Here is a 22,930-nt window from a genome sequence, read left to right on the forward strand (position 1 = left end):
GCGACCAACGATCAGGCCCCTGCTGGGAGATCGTTGGTCGATGGGAATGATCAGGACCTTTTTTTGGTCGCTGATCACCCGCTGTCATCGCTGGATCGGCGTGTGTGACGCCGATCCAGCGATGTGTTCACTTGTAACCAGGGTAAATATCGGGTTACTAAGTGCAGGGCCGCGCTTAGTAACCCGATATTTACCCTGGTTACCATTGTAAAAGTAGAAAAAAAAACCAGTACATACGTCCACAGGGTTAAAACTGCTTTCGGCAGGAGCGCTGCTAATATGCACGGCCGGCGCTGACACACACAGTCAGTGCAGGGAAGGTCTTGGCAGCGGCGCGTGCATATTAGCAGCGCTCCTGCCGAAAGCAGTTTTAACCCTGTGGACGCCGGGGGACGTGACAGACATCAGAATGTGAGTATGTAGTGTTTTTTTTTTTTTACTTTTACAATGGTAACCAGGGTAAATATCGGGTTACTAAGCGCGGCCCTGCACTTAGTAACCCGATGTTTACCCTGGTTACCCGGGTGCTGCAGGGGGACTTTGGCATCGTTGAAGACAGTTTCAACGATGCCGAAGTCGTTCCCCTGATCGTTGGTCGCTGGAGAGAGCTGTCTGTGTGACAGCTCCCCAGCGACCACACAACGACTTACCAACGATGACGGCCAGGTCGTATCGCTGGTCGTGATCGTTGGTAAGTCGTTTAGTGTAACGGTACCTTTAGACCTGATGAGGCTTGTGTGAGCATTTTCTAAGTCCAGCTGAAGAGTGATGGAGCTCACGAGTCCAAGTGCATCATTGTCCACCCGCCCAGACACACTGACAATTAAGCAGTGTAAGCTATCAACAGGGAGGACCGACACTGGGAAGATGTCAATCAGACTAGATGGGCTGAGACTGAGTTAAAATTTAATATCGGATTACATAGCAATTCTAACATGGATGATTAAAACAAAGCATGATTATCAGGTCAAGGTTATCTATCTATTCCGTATGTATGCCATTTGTAATGAAAAAATCTGTTGTGAGATCTGCTTTAAAATAAGATTATATTTAGTTCCTTTAAAAATATTTTACCACTGAAAGATTTTTGTACTCCATACACGTATACATGCAGATTCATACATTTATCTTTGTCGTGGTATACATTTTGGATAGGTAAGATTCCCAAATCTGCACTGACTTCTTAAGGCATAAGCCATTTTATACTCATAGTTTTCATATCCAGATTTACATACAAAATCCACAAACTCTCCGTGTAAGAAAAAATTGGTCCCAAAGTTCCATTTCAAACGCACGCGGCTTCTGTCCATCTCCTCTGTGGATATAACACACGGTTCTGTAATTATAGGGGGAAACAAAGCATATTAAAGACTTTCTAGATTTTAGCATTTAATGTAATGTAAAAGGTAACCTTAAATATGAAACACATAAAATTCTACAAGAAAACAATGGATGTACACCCTGAAATATGTAAATAAGCACTAATAATACATGTAAAGAAACATAGGGTGCTTGATTAACACTATTTTAATGAAATGGCGTAAAAACGATCCAACCGTGACATGGTGTACCTAATCAATGACTCTAAGGATTCACCTTGCTATGTGCCAGCAGGCCTCAAAATAGATGGGGGCAGAACAGGGCCTGTTCCTGACTGTTTTTCACCTGCCTGTGGAAAGGTAAAAATAAGGTGCAAAACCCAAAAGGGAAGTGGCCCATCCCGCAAATGTATCAAGTATAAGACACTAAAGCTAAACCGAAACCATCAGCCAGCATTCTTGTTAGTATAAGAACAATGTGCGGGTTCACATTCACACTGTAGCCATTAACACACTATACCTAGAATAAAAACAATGAATGGATACCTTTAGTAAGTATATAAGTAGTAATAATACATGTAAAAACGTAGGGTACATAGTTGACACCATTTTGATTAAATAGCAAAAAAGCCATCCCACCGTAACAAGTTGTACACAATTAGGATGGTTCCTAACTGTAGTGACTCGCCTCACTATGTGCCAGATGGCCTCAAAATAGACAGGGGACCAACTGAGCCTGACTGTGTTTTGTGTCGGGTACCAGAGGCCGGTAGTCATGGGCGAGCTGCCATGTCGTCCTGGCACTCTATAGAAAATTTGTGTCCCAGATCAAATGTGCTGTGGGATCGGTAGGAAACCAATATGGCTAAATAGAGCTGTAAGGGGCGCAATAAGTGACAAAAAGAAAGCGTTTAAAGAAGTAAAGCAAGTAGGTGGTGGTGAGGCATTAAATAAATACAGAAAATTAAATACATTCTGTAAAAAGCAAATTAAGGCAGCAAAGATTGAGACAGAGAGACTCATTGCCAGAGAGAGCAAAAATAATCCCAAAATATTCTTTAACTACATAAACAGTAAGAAACTAAAAAATTATAGTGTTGGCCCCCTTAAAAATAGTCTGCGTGAAATGGTGGTTGAGGAAAAAGCCAATATGCTAAATTACATTTTTTCAAAAGTATTTACACAAGAAAATCCCATGACTAGCAACATAATCAGTGATAACAAAAATTCCCCATTAAATGTCACCTGCTTAACCCAGCAGGACGTACGGCGGCGTCTAAAAATCACTAGAGATGACAAATCTCCGGGCTCACACGGGATACACCCCCGAGTACTGCAGGAATTAGGTACTGTCATTGATAGACCATTATTTTTAATCTTTAACCCCTTCCTGACATCTGACGTACTATCCCGTCGAGGTGGGGTGGGCCCGTATGACCACCGACGGGATAGTACGTCATCACCGATCAGCAGCGCTCACGGGGGGAGCGCGGCCGATCGCGGCCGGGTGTCAGCTGCATATCGCAGCTGACATCCGGCACTACGTGCCAGGAGCGGTCACGGACCGCCCCCGGCACATTAACCCCCGGCACACCGCGATCAAACATGATCGCGGTGTACCGGCGGTATAGGGAAGCATCGCGCAGGGAGGGGGCTCCCTGCGGGCTTCCCTGAGACCCCCGGAGCAACGCGATGTGATCGCGTTGCTCCGAGGGTCTCCTACCTCCCTCCTCGCCGCAGGTCCCGGATCCAAGATGGCCGCAGCATCCGGGTCCTGCAGGGAGGGAGGTGGCTTACCGAGTGTCTGCTCAGAGCAGGCGCTTGGTAAGCCTGCAGCCCTGCACAGCAGATCGCAGATCTGGCAGAGTGCTGTGCACACTGCCAGATCAATGATCTGTGATGTCCCCCCCTGGGACAAAGTAAAAAAGTTAAAAAAAAATTCCCCACGTGTAAAAAAATAAATAAAAAAAATATCCTAAATAAAGAAAAAATATATATATATTATTCCCATAAATACATTTCTTTTGCTAAATAAAATAAAAAAAACAATAAAAGTACACATATTTAGTATCGCCGCGTCCGTAACGACCCAACCTATAAAACTGCCCCACTAGTTAACCCCTTCAGTAAACACCGTAAGAAAAAAAAAAAAAAAACGAGGCAAAAAACAACGCTTTATTATCATACCGCCGAACATAAAGTGGAATAACACGCGATCAAAAAGACTGATATAAATAACCATGGTACCGCTGAAAACGTCATCTTGTTCCGCAAAAAACGAGCCGCCATACAGCATCATCAGCAAAAAAATAAAAAAGTTATAGTCCTGAGAATAAAGCGATACCAAAATAATTATTTTTTCTATAAAATAGTTTTTATCGTATAAAAGCGCCAAAACATAAAAAAATGATATAAATGAGATATCGCTGTAATCGTACTGACCCGACGAATAAAACTGCTTTAGCAATTTTACCAAACGCGGAACGGTATAAACGCCTCCCCCAAATGAAATTCATGAATAGCTGGTTTTTGATCACTCTGCCTCACAAAAATCGGAATAAAAAGCGATCAAAAAATGTCACGTGTCCGAAAATGTTACCAATAAAAACGTCAACTCGTCCCACAAAAAACAAGATCTCACATGACTCTGTGGACTCAAATATGGAAAAATTACAGCTCTCAAAATGTGGTAACGCAAAAAATATTTTTTGCAATGAAAAGCGTCTTTCAGTGTGTGACGGCTGCCAATCATAAAAATCCGCTAAAAAACCCGCTATAAAAGTAAATCAAACCCCCCTTCATCACCCCCTTAGTTAGGGAAAAATTAAAAAATTAAAAAATGTATTTATTTCCATTTTCCTATTAGGGTTAGGGTTAGGGCTAGCGTTAGGACTAGAGTTAGGACTAGAGTTAGGGCTAGGGTTAGAGCTAGGGTTAGGGCTAGGGTAAGGGTTAGGGCTAGGGTTAGGGTTGGGGCTAGGGTTGGGGCTAGGGTTAGGGTTAGGGCTAGGGTTGGGCTAGGGTTAGGGCTAGGGTTAGGGCTAGGGTTGGGGTTAGGGCTAGGGTTAGGGCTAGTGTTACGGCTAGTGTTAGGGCTAGTGATAGGGCTAGGGTTATTGCTCGGGTTAGGGCTAGGGTTGGGGCTAGGGTTGGGGCTACAGTTAGGGTTGGGGCTAAAGATAGGGTTAGGGTTTGGATTACATTTACGGTTGGGAATAGGGTTGGGTGTGTCTGGGTTAGAGGAGTGGTTGGGATTACTGTTGGGATTAGGGTAAGGGGTGTGTTTGGATTAGGGTTTCAGTTATAATTGGGGGGTTTCCACTGTTTAGGCACATCAGGGGCTCTCCAAACGGGACATGGCATCCGATCTGAATTCCAGCCAATTCTGCGTTGAAAAAGGAAAACAGTGCTCCTTCCCTTCAGAGCTCTCCCGTGTGCCCAAACAGGGGTTTACCCCAACATATGGGGTATCAGCGTACTCAGGACAAATTGGACATCATCTTTTGGGGTCCAAGTTCTCCTGCTACCCTTGGGAAAATACAAAACTGGGGGCCAAAAAATAAGTTTTGTGGGAAAAAAAGGATTTTTTATTTTCACGGCTCTGCGTTGTAAACTGTAGTGAAACACTTGGGGGTTCAAAGTTCTCACAACACATCTAGATAAGTTCCTTGGGGGGTCTAGTTTCCGATTTGGGGTCACTTGTGGGGGGTTTGTACTGTTTGGGTACATCAGGGGCTCTGCAAATGCAACGTGACGCCTGCAGACCAATCCATTTAAGTCTGCATTCCAAATGGCGCTCCTTCCCTTCCGAGCTCTGTCATGCGTCCAAACAGTGGTTCCCCCCCACATATGGGGTATCAGCGTACTCAGGACAAATTGGACAACAACTTTTGGGGTCCAATTTATCCTGATACCCTTGTGAAAATACAAAACTGGGGGCTAAAAATCATTTTTGTGAAAAAAAAAAAAAATTATTTTCACGGCTCTGCATTATAAACTGTAGTGAAACACTTGGGGGTTCAAAGTTCTCACAACACATCTAGATAAGTTCCTTGGGGGGTCTAGTTTCCAATATGGGGTCACTTGTGGGGGGTTTGTACTGTTTGGGTACATCAGGGGCTCTACAAATGCAACGTGACGCCTGCAGACCAATCCATTTAAGTCTGCATTCCAAATGGCGCTCCTTCCCTTCCGAGCTCTGTCATGTGCCCAAACAGTGGTTCCCCCCCACATATGGGGTATCAGCGTACTCAGGACAAATTGGACAACAACTTTTGGGGTCCAATTTATCCTGATACCCTTGTGAAAATACAAAACTGGGGGCTAAAAATCATTTTTGTGAAAAAAAAAAGAATTTTTATTTTCACGGCTCTGCGTTATAAACTGTAGTGAAACACTTGGGGGTTCAAAGCTCTCAAAACACATCTAGATAAGTTCCTTAGGGGGTCTACTTTCCAAAATGGTGTCACTTGTGGGTTTTTTTAATGTTTAGGCACATCAGGGGCTCTCCAAACGCAACATGGCATCCCATCTTAATTCCAGTCAATTTTGCATTGAAAAGTAAAATAGCGCTCCTTCCCTTCCGAGCTCTGCTATGCGCCCAAACAGTGGTTTACCCCCACATATGGGGTATCGTCGTACTCAGGACAAATTGCACAACAACTTTTGTGGTCTAATTTCTTCTCTTACCCTTGGGGAAATAAAAAAATGGGGGCGAAAAGATCATTTTTGTGAAAAAATATGATTTTTTATTTTTACGGCTCTGCATTATAAACTTCTGTGAAGCACTTGTTGGGTCAAAGTGCTCAACACACATCTAGATAAGTTCCTTAAGGGGTCTACTTTCCAAAATGGTGTCACTTGTACAGGGTTTCAATGTTTAGGCACATCAGGGGCTCTCCAAACGCAACATGGCGTCCCATCTCAATTCCAGTCAATTTTGCATTGAAAAGTCAAATGGCGCTCCTTCCCTTCCGAGCTCTGCCCTGCGCCCAAACAATGGTTTACACCCACATATGAGGTATCAGCGTACTCAGGACAAATTGCACAACAATTTTTCGGGTCCAATTTCTTCTCTTACCCTTGGGAAAATAAAAAATTGGGGGCGAAAAGATCATTTTTGTGAAAAAATATGATTTTTTATTTTTACGGCTCTGCATTATAAACTTCTGTGAAGCACTTGTTGGGTCAAAGTGCTCAACACACATCTAGATAAGTTCCTTAAGGGGTCTACTTTCCAAAATGGTGTCACTTGTACAGGGTTTCAATGTTTAGGCACATCAGGGGCTCTCCAAACGCAACATGGCGTCCCATCTCAATTCCAGTCAATTTTGCATTGAAAAGTCAAATGGCGCTCCTTCCCTTCCGAGCTCTGCCCTGCGCCCAAACAATGGTTTACACCCACATATGGGGTATCAGCGTACTCAGGACAAATTGCACAACAATTTTTCGGGTCCAATTTCTTCTCTTACCCTTGGGAAAATAAAAAATTGGGGGCGAAAAGATCATTTTTGTGAAAAAATATGATTTTTTATTTTTACGGCTCTGCATTATAAACTTCTGTGAAGCACTTGTTGGGTCAAAGTGCTCACCACACATCTAGATAAGATCCTTAGGGGGTCTACTTTCCAAAATGGTGTCACTTGTGGGGGGTTTCAGTGTTTAGGCACATCAGGGGCTCTCCAAATGCAACATGGCGTCCCATCTCAATTCCAGTCAATTTTGCATTGAAAAGTCAAATGGCGCTCCTTTCCTTCCGAGCTCTGCCATGCGCTCAAACAGTGGTTTACCCCGACATATGGGGTATCAGGGTACTCAGGACAAATTGTACAAAAAATTTTGGGGTCTATTTTCTCCTGTTACCCTTGGTAAAATAAAACAAATTGGAGCTGAAATAAATTTTGTGTGAAAAAAAGTTAAATGTTTATTTTTATTTAAACATTCCAAAAATTCCTGTGAAACACCTGAAAGGGTTAATAAACTTTTTGAAAGTTGTTTTGAGTACCTTGAGGGGTGCAGTTTTTAGAATGGTGTCACACTTGGGTATTTTCTATCATATAGACCCCTCAAAATTACTTCAAATGAGATGTGGTCCCTAAAAAAAAATGGTGTTGTAAAAATTAGAGATTGCTGGTCAACTTTTAACCCTTATAACTCCGTCACAAAAAAAAATTTTGGTTCCAAAATTGTGCTGATGTAAAGTAGACATGTGGGAAATGTTACTTATTAAGTATTTTGCGTGACATATGTCTGTGATTTAAGGGCATAAAAATTCAAAGTTGGAAAATTGCGAAATTTTCAAAATTTTCGCCAAATATTTGTTTTTTTCACAAATAAACGCAAGTTATATCGAAGAAATTTTACCACTATCATGAAGTACAATATGTCACGAGAAAACAATGTCTGAATCGCCAAGATCCGTTGAAGCGTTCCAGAGTTATAACCTCATAAAGGGACAGTGGTCAGAATTGTAAAAATTGGCCCGGTCATTAAAGAAGTTGTCCACTACTATAACCTTTCTTTTTTTTTTTCATAAATCTTGCTATTATGTGCCACTGAAAACATCTACTGTGTTTATTTTAGCAATATTACCTTTTATCATGCTGTAGCAGCCCACTTTAGTGCTGGATTCAGCTCTCATGGGGTTAATCGACAACTTCCTTTCTCCTGAGTCATTGTGCTCTAATACTACAAGTTCCATGATGCATTGCACTGCTACTAAGCCTGAACCTAGCACACCCTCTCCAAAACACACCCAAACCCCTCCCTCCTCTCCCTCCTCTAGCTTCAAACAGATTTGTGATGTCATTTCTGTCCGACCTCCTCTTTTACATTTGTCCAACCCACACTCCATTACACACAGATAGAGGGAAAGATAGATAGATAGATAGATAGATAGATAGATAGATAGATATGGGATAGATAGATACATACAGATATATGTCTATTTCCATAGGTATGTCCATATCCATGTTTCTAAACCCCTTCACCCCTGCAGCTTTTTTGTTTTCGTTTATCGCTCCCCTTCTATCCAGAGCCATAATTTTTCCGTCAATACGGCCATGTGAGGGCTTATCTTTTGCGGGACAAGTTCTACTTTTGAACGCCATCATTGGTTTTACCATGTCGTGTAGCAGAAAATGTGAAAAAAATTCAAAGTGCAATGAAATGGCAAAAAAAAGTGCAATCCCACACTTGTTTTTTGCTTGGCTTTTTGGCTAGGTTCCCTAAATGCTAAGGCTGTGTGCACACATTGTGGATTTGATTGCAGATCCGCAGCGTTTTTTGCCGCACTGAATTGCATCAAATCCGCAGTGTAGTGCACAACCAATATAAGTCTATGGGAGCCGCAGACTTGTGCACATGCTGCGGAAAAGGCCGCACCGAAACGCAGCTTTGTTTTCTCGCAGCATGTCACTTCTTTTGTGCGGAACTGCAGCGTTTCTGCACCTTTAGGCCATGTGCACACTTTGCGGCGTGCTCTGCAGGTTCTCCCGCAGCGGAATTGATAAATCTGCAGGGCAAAACCGCTGCGGTTATCCCTGCAGATTTATCGCGGTTTGTTCCGCTATTTCCGCTGCGGGTTTCCGCCTATACTATTGATGCTGCATATGCAGCAATATGCAGCATCAATAGTAATGTAAAAAATAATAAAAATTGGCTATACTCACCCTCTGACGTCGCGATCTCCTCGGCGCTGCACCCGGCGGTCCGGTTCCAAAGATGCTGTGCCGAGAAGGACCTTCGTGACGTCACGATCATGTGACCCAGGCGTCATCACGGTCATGTGACCGCGACGTCACCACAGGTCCTGCTCGCACACCAACCCTGATACCGGACGGCCGCGTGCAGCGCTGAGAGGTGAGTATAGCATCATTTTTTATTTTAATTCTTTTTTTTACACTATTTATGCTTCCCAGGGCCTGGAGGAGAGTCTCCTCTCCTCCACCCCGGGTAGCAACCGCACATGATCTGCTTACTTCCCGCATCATGGGCATAGCCCCATGCGGGAAGTAAGCGGATCAATGCATTCCTATGGGTGCAGAATCGCTGTGATTCTGCACAAAGAAGTGACATGCTGCGGGTTTTAAACCGCTGCGTTTCTGCGCGGTTTTTCCCGCAGCATGTGCACAGCGGTTTGCGGTTTCCATAGGGTTTATATGTTAATGTAAACGCAATGGAAACTGCTGCGGACCCGCAGCATCAAAATCGCCGCGGATCCGCGGTAAAAACCGCTATGTGTGAACATGGCCTTAGACTTTCATTGAGTTGGGCACATCCGCCGCAAAACCGCAGATGTAAAAAAGATCTGCAGTTTTGCTGCGGATGTGGGTCCGAGAAACGCAGCAGCTCGGGAGGATGGAAGTGTGTGGGCGGTGACGGTGTGCGTCTATGTGTGGGCGGGCGGGGTCTGCGGGCTGTTCGGATGTGTGCTGCGCTGTGCGGGACTGTTCAGGTGTGTGCGATGTCTGTGGGCTCTTCGGATGTGTGCGGGGCTGTGGGGGGGGGGGGGTCTTTTGGGGTGTGTGTGCAGGCATCATCCGATGGAACTACAAGTACGCAGCATACAATCTGCAGCTCATTCGGATGTAATCCGGACAGTGGACACACACCCTACGCTATCCATACATCTATCAATAGATATCTATCCAGACACATCTACAGATAGATATATGAATAGATAGATGTATGCATCTATAGATCTATCTATATGTAGATCTGTCTATCCATTTCATCTATCATCTCTGTCTATCTGTGTGTTTAAAGGAGTGTGGGTTGGACAAATGTAAAAGAGGAGGTTGGACAATAATGACATCACAAATCTTTTTTTTGTTCAATAATACATCTTTATTTACCTTTCAAAAACGCACCAAAACGCCTAAAAACCGCGCAAAAACCGCAACAAAAGCGAATTAAAAAATGCATCAAAACCGTGCAAAAAACTGCATAAAAAATGCATCAAAACTGAAAAAAATCACATCAAAACCGCACCATAATTGCATCAACACTGCACCAAAAACTGCATCAAAACTGCGCAAAAACCGCACCAAAATCGCACCAAAAACTCCATCAAAACCACACCAAAACCACACTAAGAACTGCATCAAAACCGCACCAAGAACTGCATCAAAACCGCACCAAAAACTGCATCAATACCGCACCAAAACTGCAAACTGCACCAAAACTGCAAAACTGTACCAGGTTTTGATGCAGTTTTTGGTGCAGTTTTGATGCAGTTTTTGGTGCAGTTTTGATGCTTTTTTTGGTGCGGTTTATGCGCGGTTTTAATGCCGTTTTTGGAAATAAGTAAATAAATGGAAAATGTGCATGATTTGAATGGAAACATGCATGAAAAAACGGATTCCAAGGCCGGATTCATCATTTCACAGCTCAGTTTCATAGTTTTTTTGCCGCAAAAAAACGCATGCGTTTATTTGCGGCAAAAAAATGCATTGCTGTCTATGTAAACGCATGCGTTTTTAAGCACATGCGTTTGTTTGCGTTAAAAACGCATGTGTTTTTATAGAAAAAAACTGAAAAAAACACTGAAACACCACCCACCACCATCAGGGTGATAAAGGGATCCAAACCCTAACCCTAACCCTACCCCTAACCTCACCCCTAACCGTTTAATGAACATTTTCTGACATAGTGCCACGATATTTCAGTGCCACGTATTTCAGTGCCACGTATATAAGTGCCACGTATATAAGTGCCACGTATGTAAGTGCCACGTATGTAAGTGCCACGTATATAAGTGCCACGTATGTAAGTGCCACGTATGTAAGTGCCACGTATGTAAGTGCCACGTATTTAAGTACCACGTGACACGTATTTCAGTGCCACGGATTTAAGTGCCACCTATGTAAGTGCCACCTATGTAAGTGCCACGTATTTCAGTGCCACCTATGTAAGTGCCACCTATGTAAGTGCCACGTATTTCAGTGCCACGTATTTCAGTGCCACGGATTAAAGTGCCACGTATGTAAGTGCCACGTGCCACGTATTTCAGTGTCACGTATTAAAGTGCCACGTATTTCTGTCACGTTTACGGTTAGGGTTGATGTCACCGCTCTATAGGACCCTCAGTGACACACTGACAGGAGGCAATGGCTCCTGCAGTGTATCACTGAGGTTACTAAAGTTCACTGGTCTCACTTTATGGCAAAAAGCTGCGTGGGAACTTTCTCATACAGCATGCCATAAAGTGAGACTAGGGACTATTTTCTCACAGGGGCGTAGGAATACATTGTGGGGAATACATTGTGGAAGGAAACCTTCCTCCCCTCATTGTCTTCCTGGAGCCCCTGGTGAGTGGTTGCATCAGCAGATGCTCCAGCTCTCCACGGGAGATCGTCGAGGGACACTCGTTTTAATTGGATTTCTGCGGATCAGGGAGTATAGTGTTTGTTTATTATTTTAATATTTTTTACAGATGACAATGGCTTCGGGGATCAAAGTGACAAGTGATGGTGAGTATGTAATCTATGTTTAATGTACTGTATGTCTATATGTATGTATGTATGTATGTAATGGATGTATGTACTGTATGTCTGTATGTTCTGTATGTATGTGTACTGTATGCGCATGTCATCGCATGCCGCATGTCGTCGCATGCCGCATGTCGTCGCATGGCGCATGTCGTCGCATGGTGCATGTAGTTGCATGGCGCATGTCGTCGCATGGTGCATGTCGTCGCATGGTGCATGTCGTCGCATGCTGCATGTCACATGTTGTTGCATGGCGCATGTCATCGCATGCTGCATGTCGCATGTTGTCGCATGGCGCATGTCATCGCATGGCGCATGTCGTCCCATGTCGTCGCATGGAGCATGTCATTGCATGGTGCATGTCGCATGCCGTCGCATGGCGCATGTTGCCGCATGGTGAGTGTCGTTGCATGGTGCATGTAGTTGCATGGCGCATGTCGTCGCATGCTGCATGTCGCATGTTGTCGCATGGCGCATGTCATCGCATGGCGCATGTCGTCCCATGTCGTCGCATGGCGCATGTCATTGCATGGTACATGTCGCATGCCGTCACATGGCGCATGTTGCCGCATGGTGAGTGTTGTTGCATGGTGCATGTCGCCGCATGGTGCATGTAGTTGCATGGCGCATGTCGTCGCATGCTGCATGTCGCATGTCGGCGCATGTCGTCCCATGTCGTCGCATGGCGCATGTCATTGCATGGTACATGGCGCATGCCGGCGCATGGCGCATGTTGCGTGTCGTTGCATGGTGCATGTCGCCGCATGGTGCATGTTGTCGCATGGCGTGTGTTGTATGTATGTATGTATGTATGTATGTACTGTATATGTGTATTTTTTATTTATTTATTTTTTTTACATTCAACACATTAGCCGGATGATGGGACTACTACTGTCCCATCATTGGCTAATGTGTCACTCACTGCCACTGTAGCAGGCAGAGCCCGATGGGACTTGTTGTCCCATTGGACGATGCCTGCACACAGAGACAGACACACACACACACACCACCCCCCAGCACATACCGGTCCGCACAGCGCCGGGGACCGGGACCGCAAAGCGCCGGGGACCGGGACCGCACAGCACCGGCGCCCGGGACCGCACAGCGCCGGGGACCGGGACCGCACAGCGCCGGGGACCGGGACCGCACAGCACCGGCGCCCGGGACCGCACAGCCCCGGCGCCCGGGACCGCACAGCGCCGGGGACCGGGACCGCACAGCACCGGCGCTCGGGACCACAAAGCGCCGGCGACCGCACATCGCCGGGGACCGGGACCGCACAGCGCCCGGGACCGCACAGCGCCGGGGACCGGGACCGCACAGCACCGGCGCCGGGGACCGCACAGCACCGGCGCCCGCCCGCACATCCCTGCCTAGCCCCGCCCGCCCCCAGCACGGCCCCGCAGGCAGCCTCAGTCCCGCCCACAGCCCAGTCACTCTTTGAGTGACTGCTGTCTGTGGAGCCTGGGGACACGCCTGCTACTGACGTCACGTCAATTTCCAGAGTCTGGAAATTGACGTGACGTCGGCGGAAATGAGCGGCGGCTGAAGCCTGGGGGTCACGTGACCCGGACTCAGGCACCAGCATAGCGCCGCTCACAAGCGAAAACGGCTAAAGAAGGTATTTACACAAATCATCAGGGGCCCCGGGGGGATACATAGGGGGGTTAATTGAAAGTAGTGGACAACCCCTTTAACGTGCAAACCACCCTTGGGGGTGAAGGGGTTAAAGACTCTATAATAACAGGGTCTGTACCACAGGACTGGCGTATAGCAAATGTGGTGCCAATATTCAAAAAGGGGACAAAAACTGAACTCGGAAATTATAGGCCAGTAAGCTTAACCTCTACTGTGGGTACAATCCTGGAGGGCTTTCTAAGGGATGCTATACTAGAGTATCTGAAGAGGAATAACCTCATGACCCAGTATCAGCATGGGTTTACTAGGGACCGTTCCTGTCAGACTAATCTGATCAGCTTCTATGAAGAGGTAAGTTCCGGACTGGACCAAGGACACTCAGTGGACGATAGGGGAAAATATGTGTAAGTGGATTGAGAGCTGGCTCAGGGATAGGAAACAAAGGGTGGTTATTAATGGAGCACACTCGGTCTGGGTTGCGGTTAGCAGTGGGGTACCACAGGGGTCAGTATTAGGCCCACTTCTTTTTAGCATATTTATTAATGACCTTGTAGGGGGCATACAGAGCAGAATTTCAATATTTGCAGATGACACTATATTCTGCAGAGTAATCAATACAGAGGAGGACAATTTTATATTACAGGAAGATTTATGTAAACTAGAAGCTTGGGCCAATAAATGACACATAAGCTTTAATGGGGATAAATGTAAGGTCATGCAGTTGGGCAGAAGAAATAATACAGTATGTATAATTATGTGCTTAATTGTAAAACTCTTGGAAAAGCCGTCAATGGAAAAGACCTGGGTGTATGGGTGGATGACAAACTCACATTTAGTGGCCAGTGTCAGGCAGCTGCTACAAAGGCAAATAAAATAATGGGGATGCATTAAAAGAAGCATAAATGCTCATGATGAGAACATAATTTTACCTCTATACAAGTCACTAGTGCGACCACACTTAGAATACTGTGCACAGTTCTGGTCTCCGGTGTATAAGAAAGACATAGCTGAACTAGAGCGGGTGCAGAGAAGAGTGACCAAGGTTATTAGAGTACTGGGGGGTCTGAAATACCAAGACAGGTTATTACACTTGGAGTTTAGTTTGGAAAAACGAAGGCGAAGGCGTGATCTTATTACAATGTATAAATACATGAGGGGACAGTACAAAGACCTTTCTAATGAACTATTTACTAGTAGACCTGAGACAGGGACAAGGGGGCATCCTCTACATCTGTTAGAAAGAAGGTTTAATCATAATAGCAAACGCGGATTCTTTACTGTAAGAGCAGTGAAATTATGGAACTCTCTGCCGTATGATGCTATAATGAGTGATTTATTGCTAAAATTTAAGAAGGGACTGGATGCCTTTCTTGAAAAGTATAATGTTACAGGTTATATACACTAGATTCCTTGATAGGACGTTGATCTAGGGAACTAGTCTGATTGCCGCATGTGGAGTCGGGAAGACATTTTTTCCCCAATGTGGAGCTTACTGTTTGCCACATGGGTTTTTTTGCCTTCCTCTGGATCAACATGTTAGGGCATGTTAGGGTAGGATATGGGTTGAACTAGATGGACTTAAAGTCTTCCTTCCACCTTAAAAACTATGTTACTATGTATGTGTTGCACTCACTTGTAGGCTGCAGGCCCCAGCTATCTCCAGGTCTTCAGTTTCAGGAGCTGCCGCACATGAATCAGGGGACACCAAGTTCATTTCAGGACAAAAATGTTTACTCAACAGTCCGTGTGCATCATATTACAACTTGTAGTATCCGGCACATTATTTGCCATTTCTTGTTTCCACAGCATAGTATACTTCTAGATTGTCCTTCCATTCTAACTGGACTATCCCTCCTTTTACTGGTCCTGTCAGCCACAGGGATTCCCAGCCTAGTGCCGCAATACTCTCGAGGTCCATTACTTCTCCCACCAGCGACTCCACGTCAATCTTCCTCTGCATGGAAAGGGATTAGAGTGCTGGTCATAGCACCTGAATCGAGCCTTGAGCTCTAGATGTTACAGGAGTATATTTGCCTGGGAATTCTAGTTAGGCCTTGAACTGCCTAGCAAGCAGTCACTTGCCCTGACAATAATAATAATAATCTTTATTTTTATATAGCGCTAACATATTACGCAGTGCTTTACACATTATCATCGCTGTCCCCGATGGGGCTCACAATCTAAATTCCCTATCAGTATGTCTTTGGAATGTGGGAGGAAACCGGACTGCCCAGAGGAAACCCACGCAAACACAGAGAGAACATACAAACTCTTTTGTGCGGAACTGCAGCGTTTCTGCACCTTTAGGCCATGTGCACACTTTGCGGCGTGCTCTGCAGGTTCTCCCGCAGCGGAATTGATAAATCTGCAGGGCAAAACCGCTGCGGTTATCCCTGCAGATTTATCGCGGTTTGTTCCGCTATTTCCGCTGCGGGTTTCCGCCTATACTATTGATGCTGCATATGCAGCAATATGCAGCATCAATAGTAATGTAAAAAATAATAAAAATTGGCTATACTCACCCTCTGACGTCGCGATCTCCTCGGCGCTGCACCCGGCGGTCCGGTTCCAAAGATGCTGTGCCGAGAAGGACCTTCGTGACGTCACGATCATGTGACCCAGGCGTCATCACGGTCATGTGACCGCGACGTCACCACAGGTCCTGCTCGCACACCAACCCTGATACCGGACGGCCGCGTGCAGCGCTGAGAGGTGAGTATAGCATCATTTTTTATTTTAATTCTTTTTTTTACACTATTTATGCTTCCCAGGGCCTGGAGGAGAGTCTCCTCTCCTCCACCCCGGGTAGCAACCGCACATGATCTGCTTACTTCCCGCATCATGGGCATAGCCCCATGCGGGAAGTAAGCGGATCAATGCATTCCTATGGGTGCAGAATCGCTGTGATTCTGCACAAAGAAGTGACATGCTGCGGGTTTTAAACCGCTGCGTTTCTGCGCGGTTTTTCCCGCAGCATGTGCACAGCGGTTTGCGGTTTCCATAGGGTTTATATGTTAATGTAAACGCAATGGAAACTGCTGCGGACCCGCAGCATCAAAATCGCCGCGGATCCGCGGTAAAAACCGCTATGTGTGAACATGGCCTTAGACTTTCATTGAGTTGGGCACATCCGCCGCAAAACCGCAGATGTAAAAAAGATCTGCAGTTTTGCTGCGGATGTGGGTCCGAGAAACGCAGCAGCTCGGGAGGATGGAAGTGTGTGGGCGGTGACGGTGTGCGTCTATGTGTGGGCGGGCGGGGTCTGCGGGCTGTTCGGATGTGTGCTGCGCTGTGCGGGACTGTTCAGGTGTGTGCGATGTCTGTGGGCTCTTCGGATGTGTGCGGGGCTGTGGGGGGGGGGGGGTCTTTTGGGGTGTGTGTGCAGGCATCATCCGATGGAACTACAAGTACGCAGCATACAATCTGCAGCTCATTCGGATGTAATCCGGACAGTGGACACACACCCTACGCTATCCATACATCTATCAATAGATATCTATCCAGACACATCTACAGATAGATATATGAATAGATAGATGTATGCATCTATAGATCTATCTATATGTAGATCTGTCTATCCATTTCATCTATCATCTCTGTCTATCTGTGTGTTTAAAGGAGTGTGGGTTGGACAAATGTAAAAGAGGAGGTTGGACAATAATGACATCACAAATCTTTTTTTTGTTCAATAATACATCTTTATTTACCTTTCAAAAACGCACCAAAACGCCTAAAAACCGCGCAAAAACCGCAACAAAAGCGAATTAAAAAATGCATCAAAACCGTGCAAAAAACTGCATAAAAAATGCATCAAAACTGAAAAAAATCACATCAAAACCGCACCATAATTGCATCAACACTGCACCAAAAACTGCATCAAAACTGCGCAAAAACCGCACCAAAATCGCACCAAAAACTCCATCAAAACCACACCAAAACCACACTAAGAACTGCATCAAAACCGCACCAAGAACTGCATCAAAACCGCACCAAAAACTGCATCAATACCGCACCAAAACTGCAAACTGCACCAAAACTGCAAAACTGTACCAGGTTTTGATGCAGTTTTTGGTGCAGTTTTGATGCAGTTTTTGGTGCAGTTTTGATGCTTTTTTTGGTGCGGTTTATGCGCGGTTTTAATGCCGTTTTTGGAAATAAGTAAATAAATGGAAAATGTGCATGATTTGAATGGAAACATGCATGAAAAAACGGATTCCAAGGCCGGATTCATCATTTCACAGCTCAGTTTCATAGTTTTTTTGCCGCAAAAAAACGCATGCGTTTATTTGCGGCAAAAAAATGCATTGCTGTCTATGTAAACGCATGCGTTTTTAAGCACATGCGTTTGTTTGCGTTAAAAACGCATGTGTTTTTATAGAAAAAAACTGAAAAAAACACTGAAACACCACCCACCACCATCAGGGTGATAAAGGGATCCAAACCCTAACCCTAACCCTACCCCTAACCTCACCCCTAACCGTTTAATGAACATTTTCTGACATAGTGCCACGATATTTCAGTGCCACGTATTTCAGTGCCACGTATATAAGTGCCACGTATATAAGTGCCACGTATGTAAGTGCCACGTATGTAAGTGCCACGTATATAAGTGCCACGTATGTAAGTGCCACGTATGTAAGTGCCACGTATGTAAGTGCCACGTATTTAAGTACCACGTGACACGTATTTCAGTGCCACGGATTTAAGTGCCACCTATGTAAGTGCCACCTATGTAAGTGCCACGTATTTCAGTGCCACCTATGTAAGTGCCACCTATGTAAGTGCCACGTATTTCAGTGCCACGTATTTCAGTGCCACGGATTAAAGTGCCACGTATGTAAGTGCCACGTGCCACGTATTTCAGTGTCACGTATTAAAGTGCCACGTATTTCTGTCACGTTTACGGTTAGGGTTGATGTCACCGCTCTATAGGACCCTCAGTGACACACTGACAGGAGGCAATGGCTCCTGCAGTGTATCACTGAGGTTACTAAAGTTCACTGGTCTCACTTTATGGCAAAAAGCTGCGTGGGAACTTTCTCATACAGCATGCCATAAAGTGAGACTAGGGACTATTTTCTCACAGGGGCGTAGGAATACATTGTGGGGAATACATTGTGGAAGGAAACCTTCCTCCCCTCATTGTCTTCCTGGAGCCCCTGGTGAGTGGTTGCATCAGCAGATGCTCCAGCTCTCCACGGGAGATCGTCGAGGGACACTCGTTTTAATTGGATTTCTGCGGATCAGGGAGTATAGTGTTTGTTTATTATTTTAATATTTTTTACAGATGACAATGGCTTCGGGGATCAAAGTGACAAGTGATGGTGAGTATGTAATCTATGTTTAATGTACTGTATGTCTATATGTATGTATGTATGTATGTAATGGATGTATGTACTGTATGTCTGTATGTTCTGTATGTATGTGTACTGTATGCGCATGTCATCGCATGCCGCATGTCGTCGCATGCCGCATGTCGTCGCATGGCGCATGTCGTCGCATGGTGCATGTAGTTGCATGGCGCATGTCGTCGCATGGTGCATGTCGTCGCATGGTGCATGTCGTCGCATGCTGCATGTCACATGTTGTTGCATGGCGCATGTCATCGCATGCTGCATGTCGCATGTTGTCGCATGGCGCATGTCATCGCATGGCGCATGTCGTCCCATGTCGTCGCATGGAGCATGTCATTGCATGGTGCATGTCGCATGCCGTCGCATGGCGCATGTTGCCGCATGGTGAGTGTCGTTGCATGGTGCATGTAGTTGCATGGCGCATGTCGTCGCATGCTGCATGTCGCATGTTGTCGCATGGCGCATGTCATCGCATGGCGCATGTCGTCCCATGTCGTCGCATGGCGCATGTCATTGCATGGTACATGTCTCATGCCGTCACATGGCGCATGTTGCCGCATGGTGAGTGTTGTTGCATGGTGCATGTCGCCGCATGGTGCATGTAGTTGCATGGCGCATGTCGTCGCATGCTGCATGTCGCATGTCGGCGCATGTCGTCCCATGTCGTCGCATGGCGCATGTCATTGCATGGTACATGGCGCATGCCGGCGCATGGCGCATGTTGCGTGTCGTTGCATGGTGCATGTCGCCGCATGGTGCATGTTGTCGCATGGCGTGTGTTGTATGTATGTATGTATGTATGTATGTACTGTATATGTGTATTTTTTATTTATTTATTTTTTTTACATTCAACACATTAGCCGGATGATGGGACTACTACTGTCCCATCATTGGCTAATGTGTCACTCACTGCCACTGTAGCAGGCAGAGCCCGATGGGACTTGTTGTCCCATTGGACGATGCCTGCACACAGAGACAGACACACACACACACACCACCCCCCAGCACATACCGGTCCGCACAGCGCCGGGGACCGGGACCGCAAAGCGCCGGGGACCGGGACCGCACAGCACCGGCGCCCGGGACCGCACAGCGCCGGGGACCGGGACCGCACAGCGCCGGGGACCGGGACCGCACAGCACCGGCGCCCGGGACCGCACAGCCCCGGCGCCCGGGACCGCACAGCGCCGGGGACCGGGACCGCACAGCACCGGCGCTCGGGACCACAAAGCGCCGGCGACCGCACATCGCCGGGGACCGGGACCGCACAGCGCCCGGGACCGCACAGCGCCGGGGACCGGGACCGCACAGCACCGGCGCCGGGGACCGCACAGCACCGGCGCCCGCCCGCACATCCCTGCCTAGCCCCGCCCGCCCCCAGCACGGCCCCGCAGGCAGCCTCAGTCCCGCCCACAGCCCAGTCACTCTTTGAGTGACTGCTGTCTGTGGAGCCTGGGGACACGCCTGCTACTGACGTCACGTCAATTTCCAGAGTCTGGAAATTGACGTGACGTCGGCGGAAATGAGCGGCGGCTGAAGCCTGGGGGTCACGTGACCCGGACTCAGGCACCAGCATAGCGCCGCTCACAAGCGAAAACGGCTAAAGAAGGTATTTACACAAATCATCAGGGGCCCCGGGGGGATACATAGGGGGGTTAATTGAAAGTAGTGGACAACCCCTTTAACGTGCAAACCACCCTTGGGGGTGAAGGGGTTAAAGACTCTATAATAACAGGGTCTGTACCACAGGACTGGCGTATAGCAAATGTGGTGCCAATATTCAAAAAGGGGACAAAAACTGAACTCGGAAATTATAGGCCAGTAAGCTTAACCTCTACTGTGGGTACAATCCTGGAGGGCTTTCTAAGGGATGCTATACTAGAGTATCTGAAGAGGAATAACCTCATGACCCAGTATCAGCATGGGTTTACTAGGGACCGTTCCTGTCAGACTAATCTGATCAGCTTCTATGAAGAGGTAAGTTCCGGACTGGACCAAGGACACTCAGTGGACGATAGGGGAAAATATGTGTAAGTGGATTGAGAGCTGGCTCAGGGATAGGAAACAAAGGGTGGTTATTAATGGAGCACACTCGGTCTGGGTTGCGGTTAGCAGTGGGGTACCACAGGGGTCAGTATTAGGCCCACTTCTTTTTAGCATATTTATTAATGACCTTGTAGGGGGCATACAGAGCAGAATTTCAATATTTGCAGATGACACTATATTCTGCAGAGTAATCAATACAGAGGAGGACAATTTTATATTACAGGAAGATTTATGTAAACTAGAAGCTTGGGCCAATAAATGACACATAAGCTTTAATGGGGATAAATGTAAGGTCATGCAGTTGGGCAGAAGAAATAATACAGTATGTATAATTATGTGCTTAATTGTAAAACTCTTGGAAAAGCCGTCAATGGAAAAGACCTGGGTGTATGGGTGGATGACAAACTCACATTTAGTGGCCAGTGTCAGGCAGCTGCTACAAAGGCAAATAAAATAATGGGGATGCATTAAAAGAAGCATAAATGCTCATGATGAGAACATAATTTTACCTCTATACAAGTCACTAGTGCGACCACACTTAGAATACTGTGCACAGTTCTGGTCTCCGGTGTATAAGAAAGACATAGCTGAACTAGAGCGGGTGCAGAGAAGAGTGACCAAGGTTATTAGAGTACTGGGGGGTCTGAAATACCAAGACAGGTTATTACACTTGGAGTTTAGTTTGGAAAAACGAAGGCGAAGGCGTGATCTTATTACAATGTATAAATACATGAGGGGACAGTACAAAGACCTTTCTAATGAACTATTTACTAGTAGACCTGAGACAGGGACAAGGGGGCATCCTCTACATCTGTTAGAAAGAAGGTTTAATCATAATAGCAAACGCGGATTCTTTACTGTAAGAGCAGTGAAATTATGGAACTCTCTGCCGTATGATGCTATAATGAGTGATTTATTGCTAAAATTTAAGAAGGGACTGGATGCCTTTCTTGAAAAGTATAATGTTACAGGTTATATACACTAGATTCCTTGATAGGACGTTGATCTAGGGAACTAGTCTGATTGCCGCATGTGGAGTCGGGAAGACATTTTTTCCCCAATGTGGAGCTTACTGTTTGCCACATGGGTTTTTTTGCCTTCCTCTGGATCAACATGTTAGGGCATGTTAGGGTAGGATATGGGTTGAACTAGATGGACTTAAAGTCTTCCTTCCACCTTAAAAACTATGTTACTATGTATGTGTTGCACTCACTTGTAGGCTGCAGGCCCCAGCTATCTCCAGGTCTTCAGTTTCAGGAGCTGCCGCACATGAATCAGGGGACACCAAGTTCATTTCAGGACAAAAATGTTTACTCAACAGTCCGTGTGCATCATATTACAACTTGTAGTATCCGGCACATTATTTGCCATTTCTTGTTTCCACAGCATAGTATACTTCTAGATTGTCCTTCCATTCTAACTGGACTATCCCTCCTTTTACTGGTCCTGTCAGCCACAGGGATTCCCAGCCTAGTGCCGCAATACTCTCGAGGTCCATTACTTCTCCCACCAGCGACTCCACGTCAATCTTCCTCTGCATGGAAAGGGATTAGAGTGCTGGTCATAGCACCTGAATCGAGCCTTGAGCTCTAGATGTTACAGGAGTATATTTGCCTGGGAATTCTAGTTAGGCCTTGAACTGCCTAGCAAGCAGTCACTTGCCCTGACAATAATAATAATAATCTTTATTTTTATATAGCGCTAACATATTACGCAGTGCTTTACACATTATCATCGCTGTCCCCGATGGGGCTCACAATCTAAATTCCCTATCAGTATGTCTTTGGAATGTGGGAGGAAACCGGACTGCCCAGAGGAAACCCACGCAAACACAGAGAGAACATACAAACTCTTTGCAGATGTTGTCCAAGGTGGGATTAGAACCCAGGACTCCAGCGCTGCAAGGCTGCTGTGCTAACCACTGCGCCACCATGCTGCCACTATGGGCTAGCTCAAAACATTAACTCTTACCTTACCCTAAGGTCACTACCTAACTACAGCTATCTAGCTTATATGGCATATCTTATGTACCAAGTCTTAAAATATCTCTTACACTCTGCTATCCTATACTGTGCTCAACTAA

General features: G+C 46.0%; 1 protein-coding gene across 1 annotated transcript in view; it reads right to left on the reverse strand.

The window, feature by feature from the left end:
* Window positions 1–890: 890 nt before the first annotated feature.
* Window positions 891–22,930, reverse strand: part of LOC143788516 (coagulation factor XIII B chain-like) — a 149,681-nt gene continuing 127,641 nt past the window's right edge. Inside the window, exon 11 of the mRNA XM_077278227.1 lies at window positions 891–1,336. Within this exon, the coding sequence (XP_077134342.1) occupies window positions 1,125–1,336 (212 nt within the window). The 3' untranslated portion in view covers window positions 891–1,124. The remainder of the gene's footprint in view (window positions 1,337–22,930) is intronic.

The sequence above is a fragment of the Ranitomeya variabilis genome, chromosome 8 (genome assembly GCF_051348905.1).
Source record: "Ranitomeya variabilis isolate aRanVar5 chromosome 8, aRanVar5.hap1, whole genome shotgun sequence".
Classification (NCBI taxonomy): Eukaryota; Metazoa; Chordata; class Amphibia; order Anura; family Dendrobatidae; genus Ranitomeya; species Ranitomeya variabilis.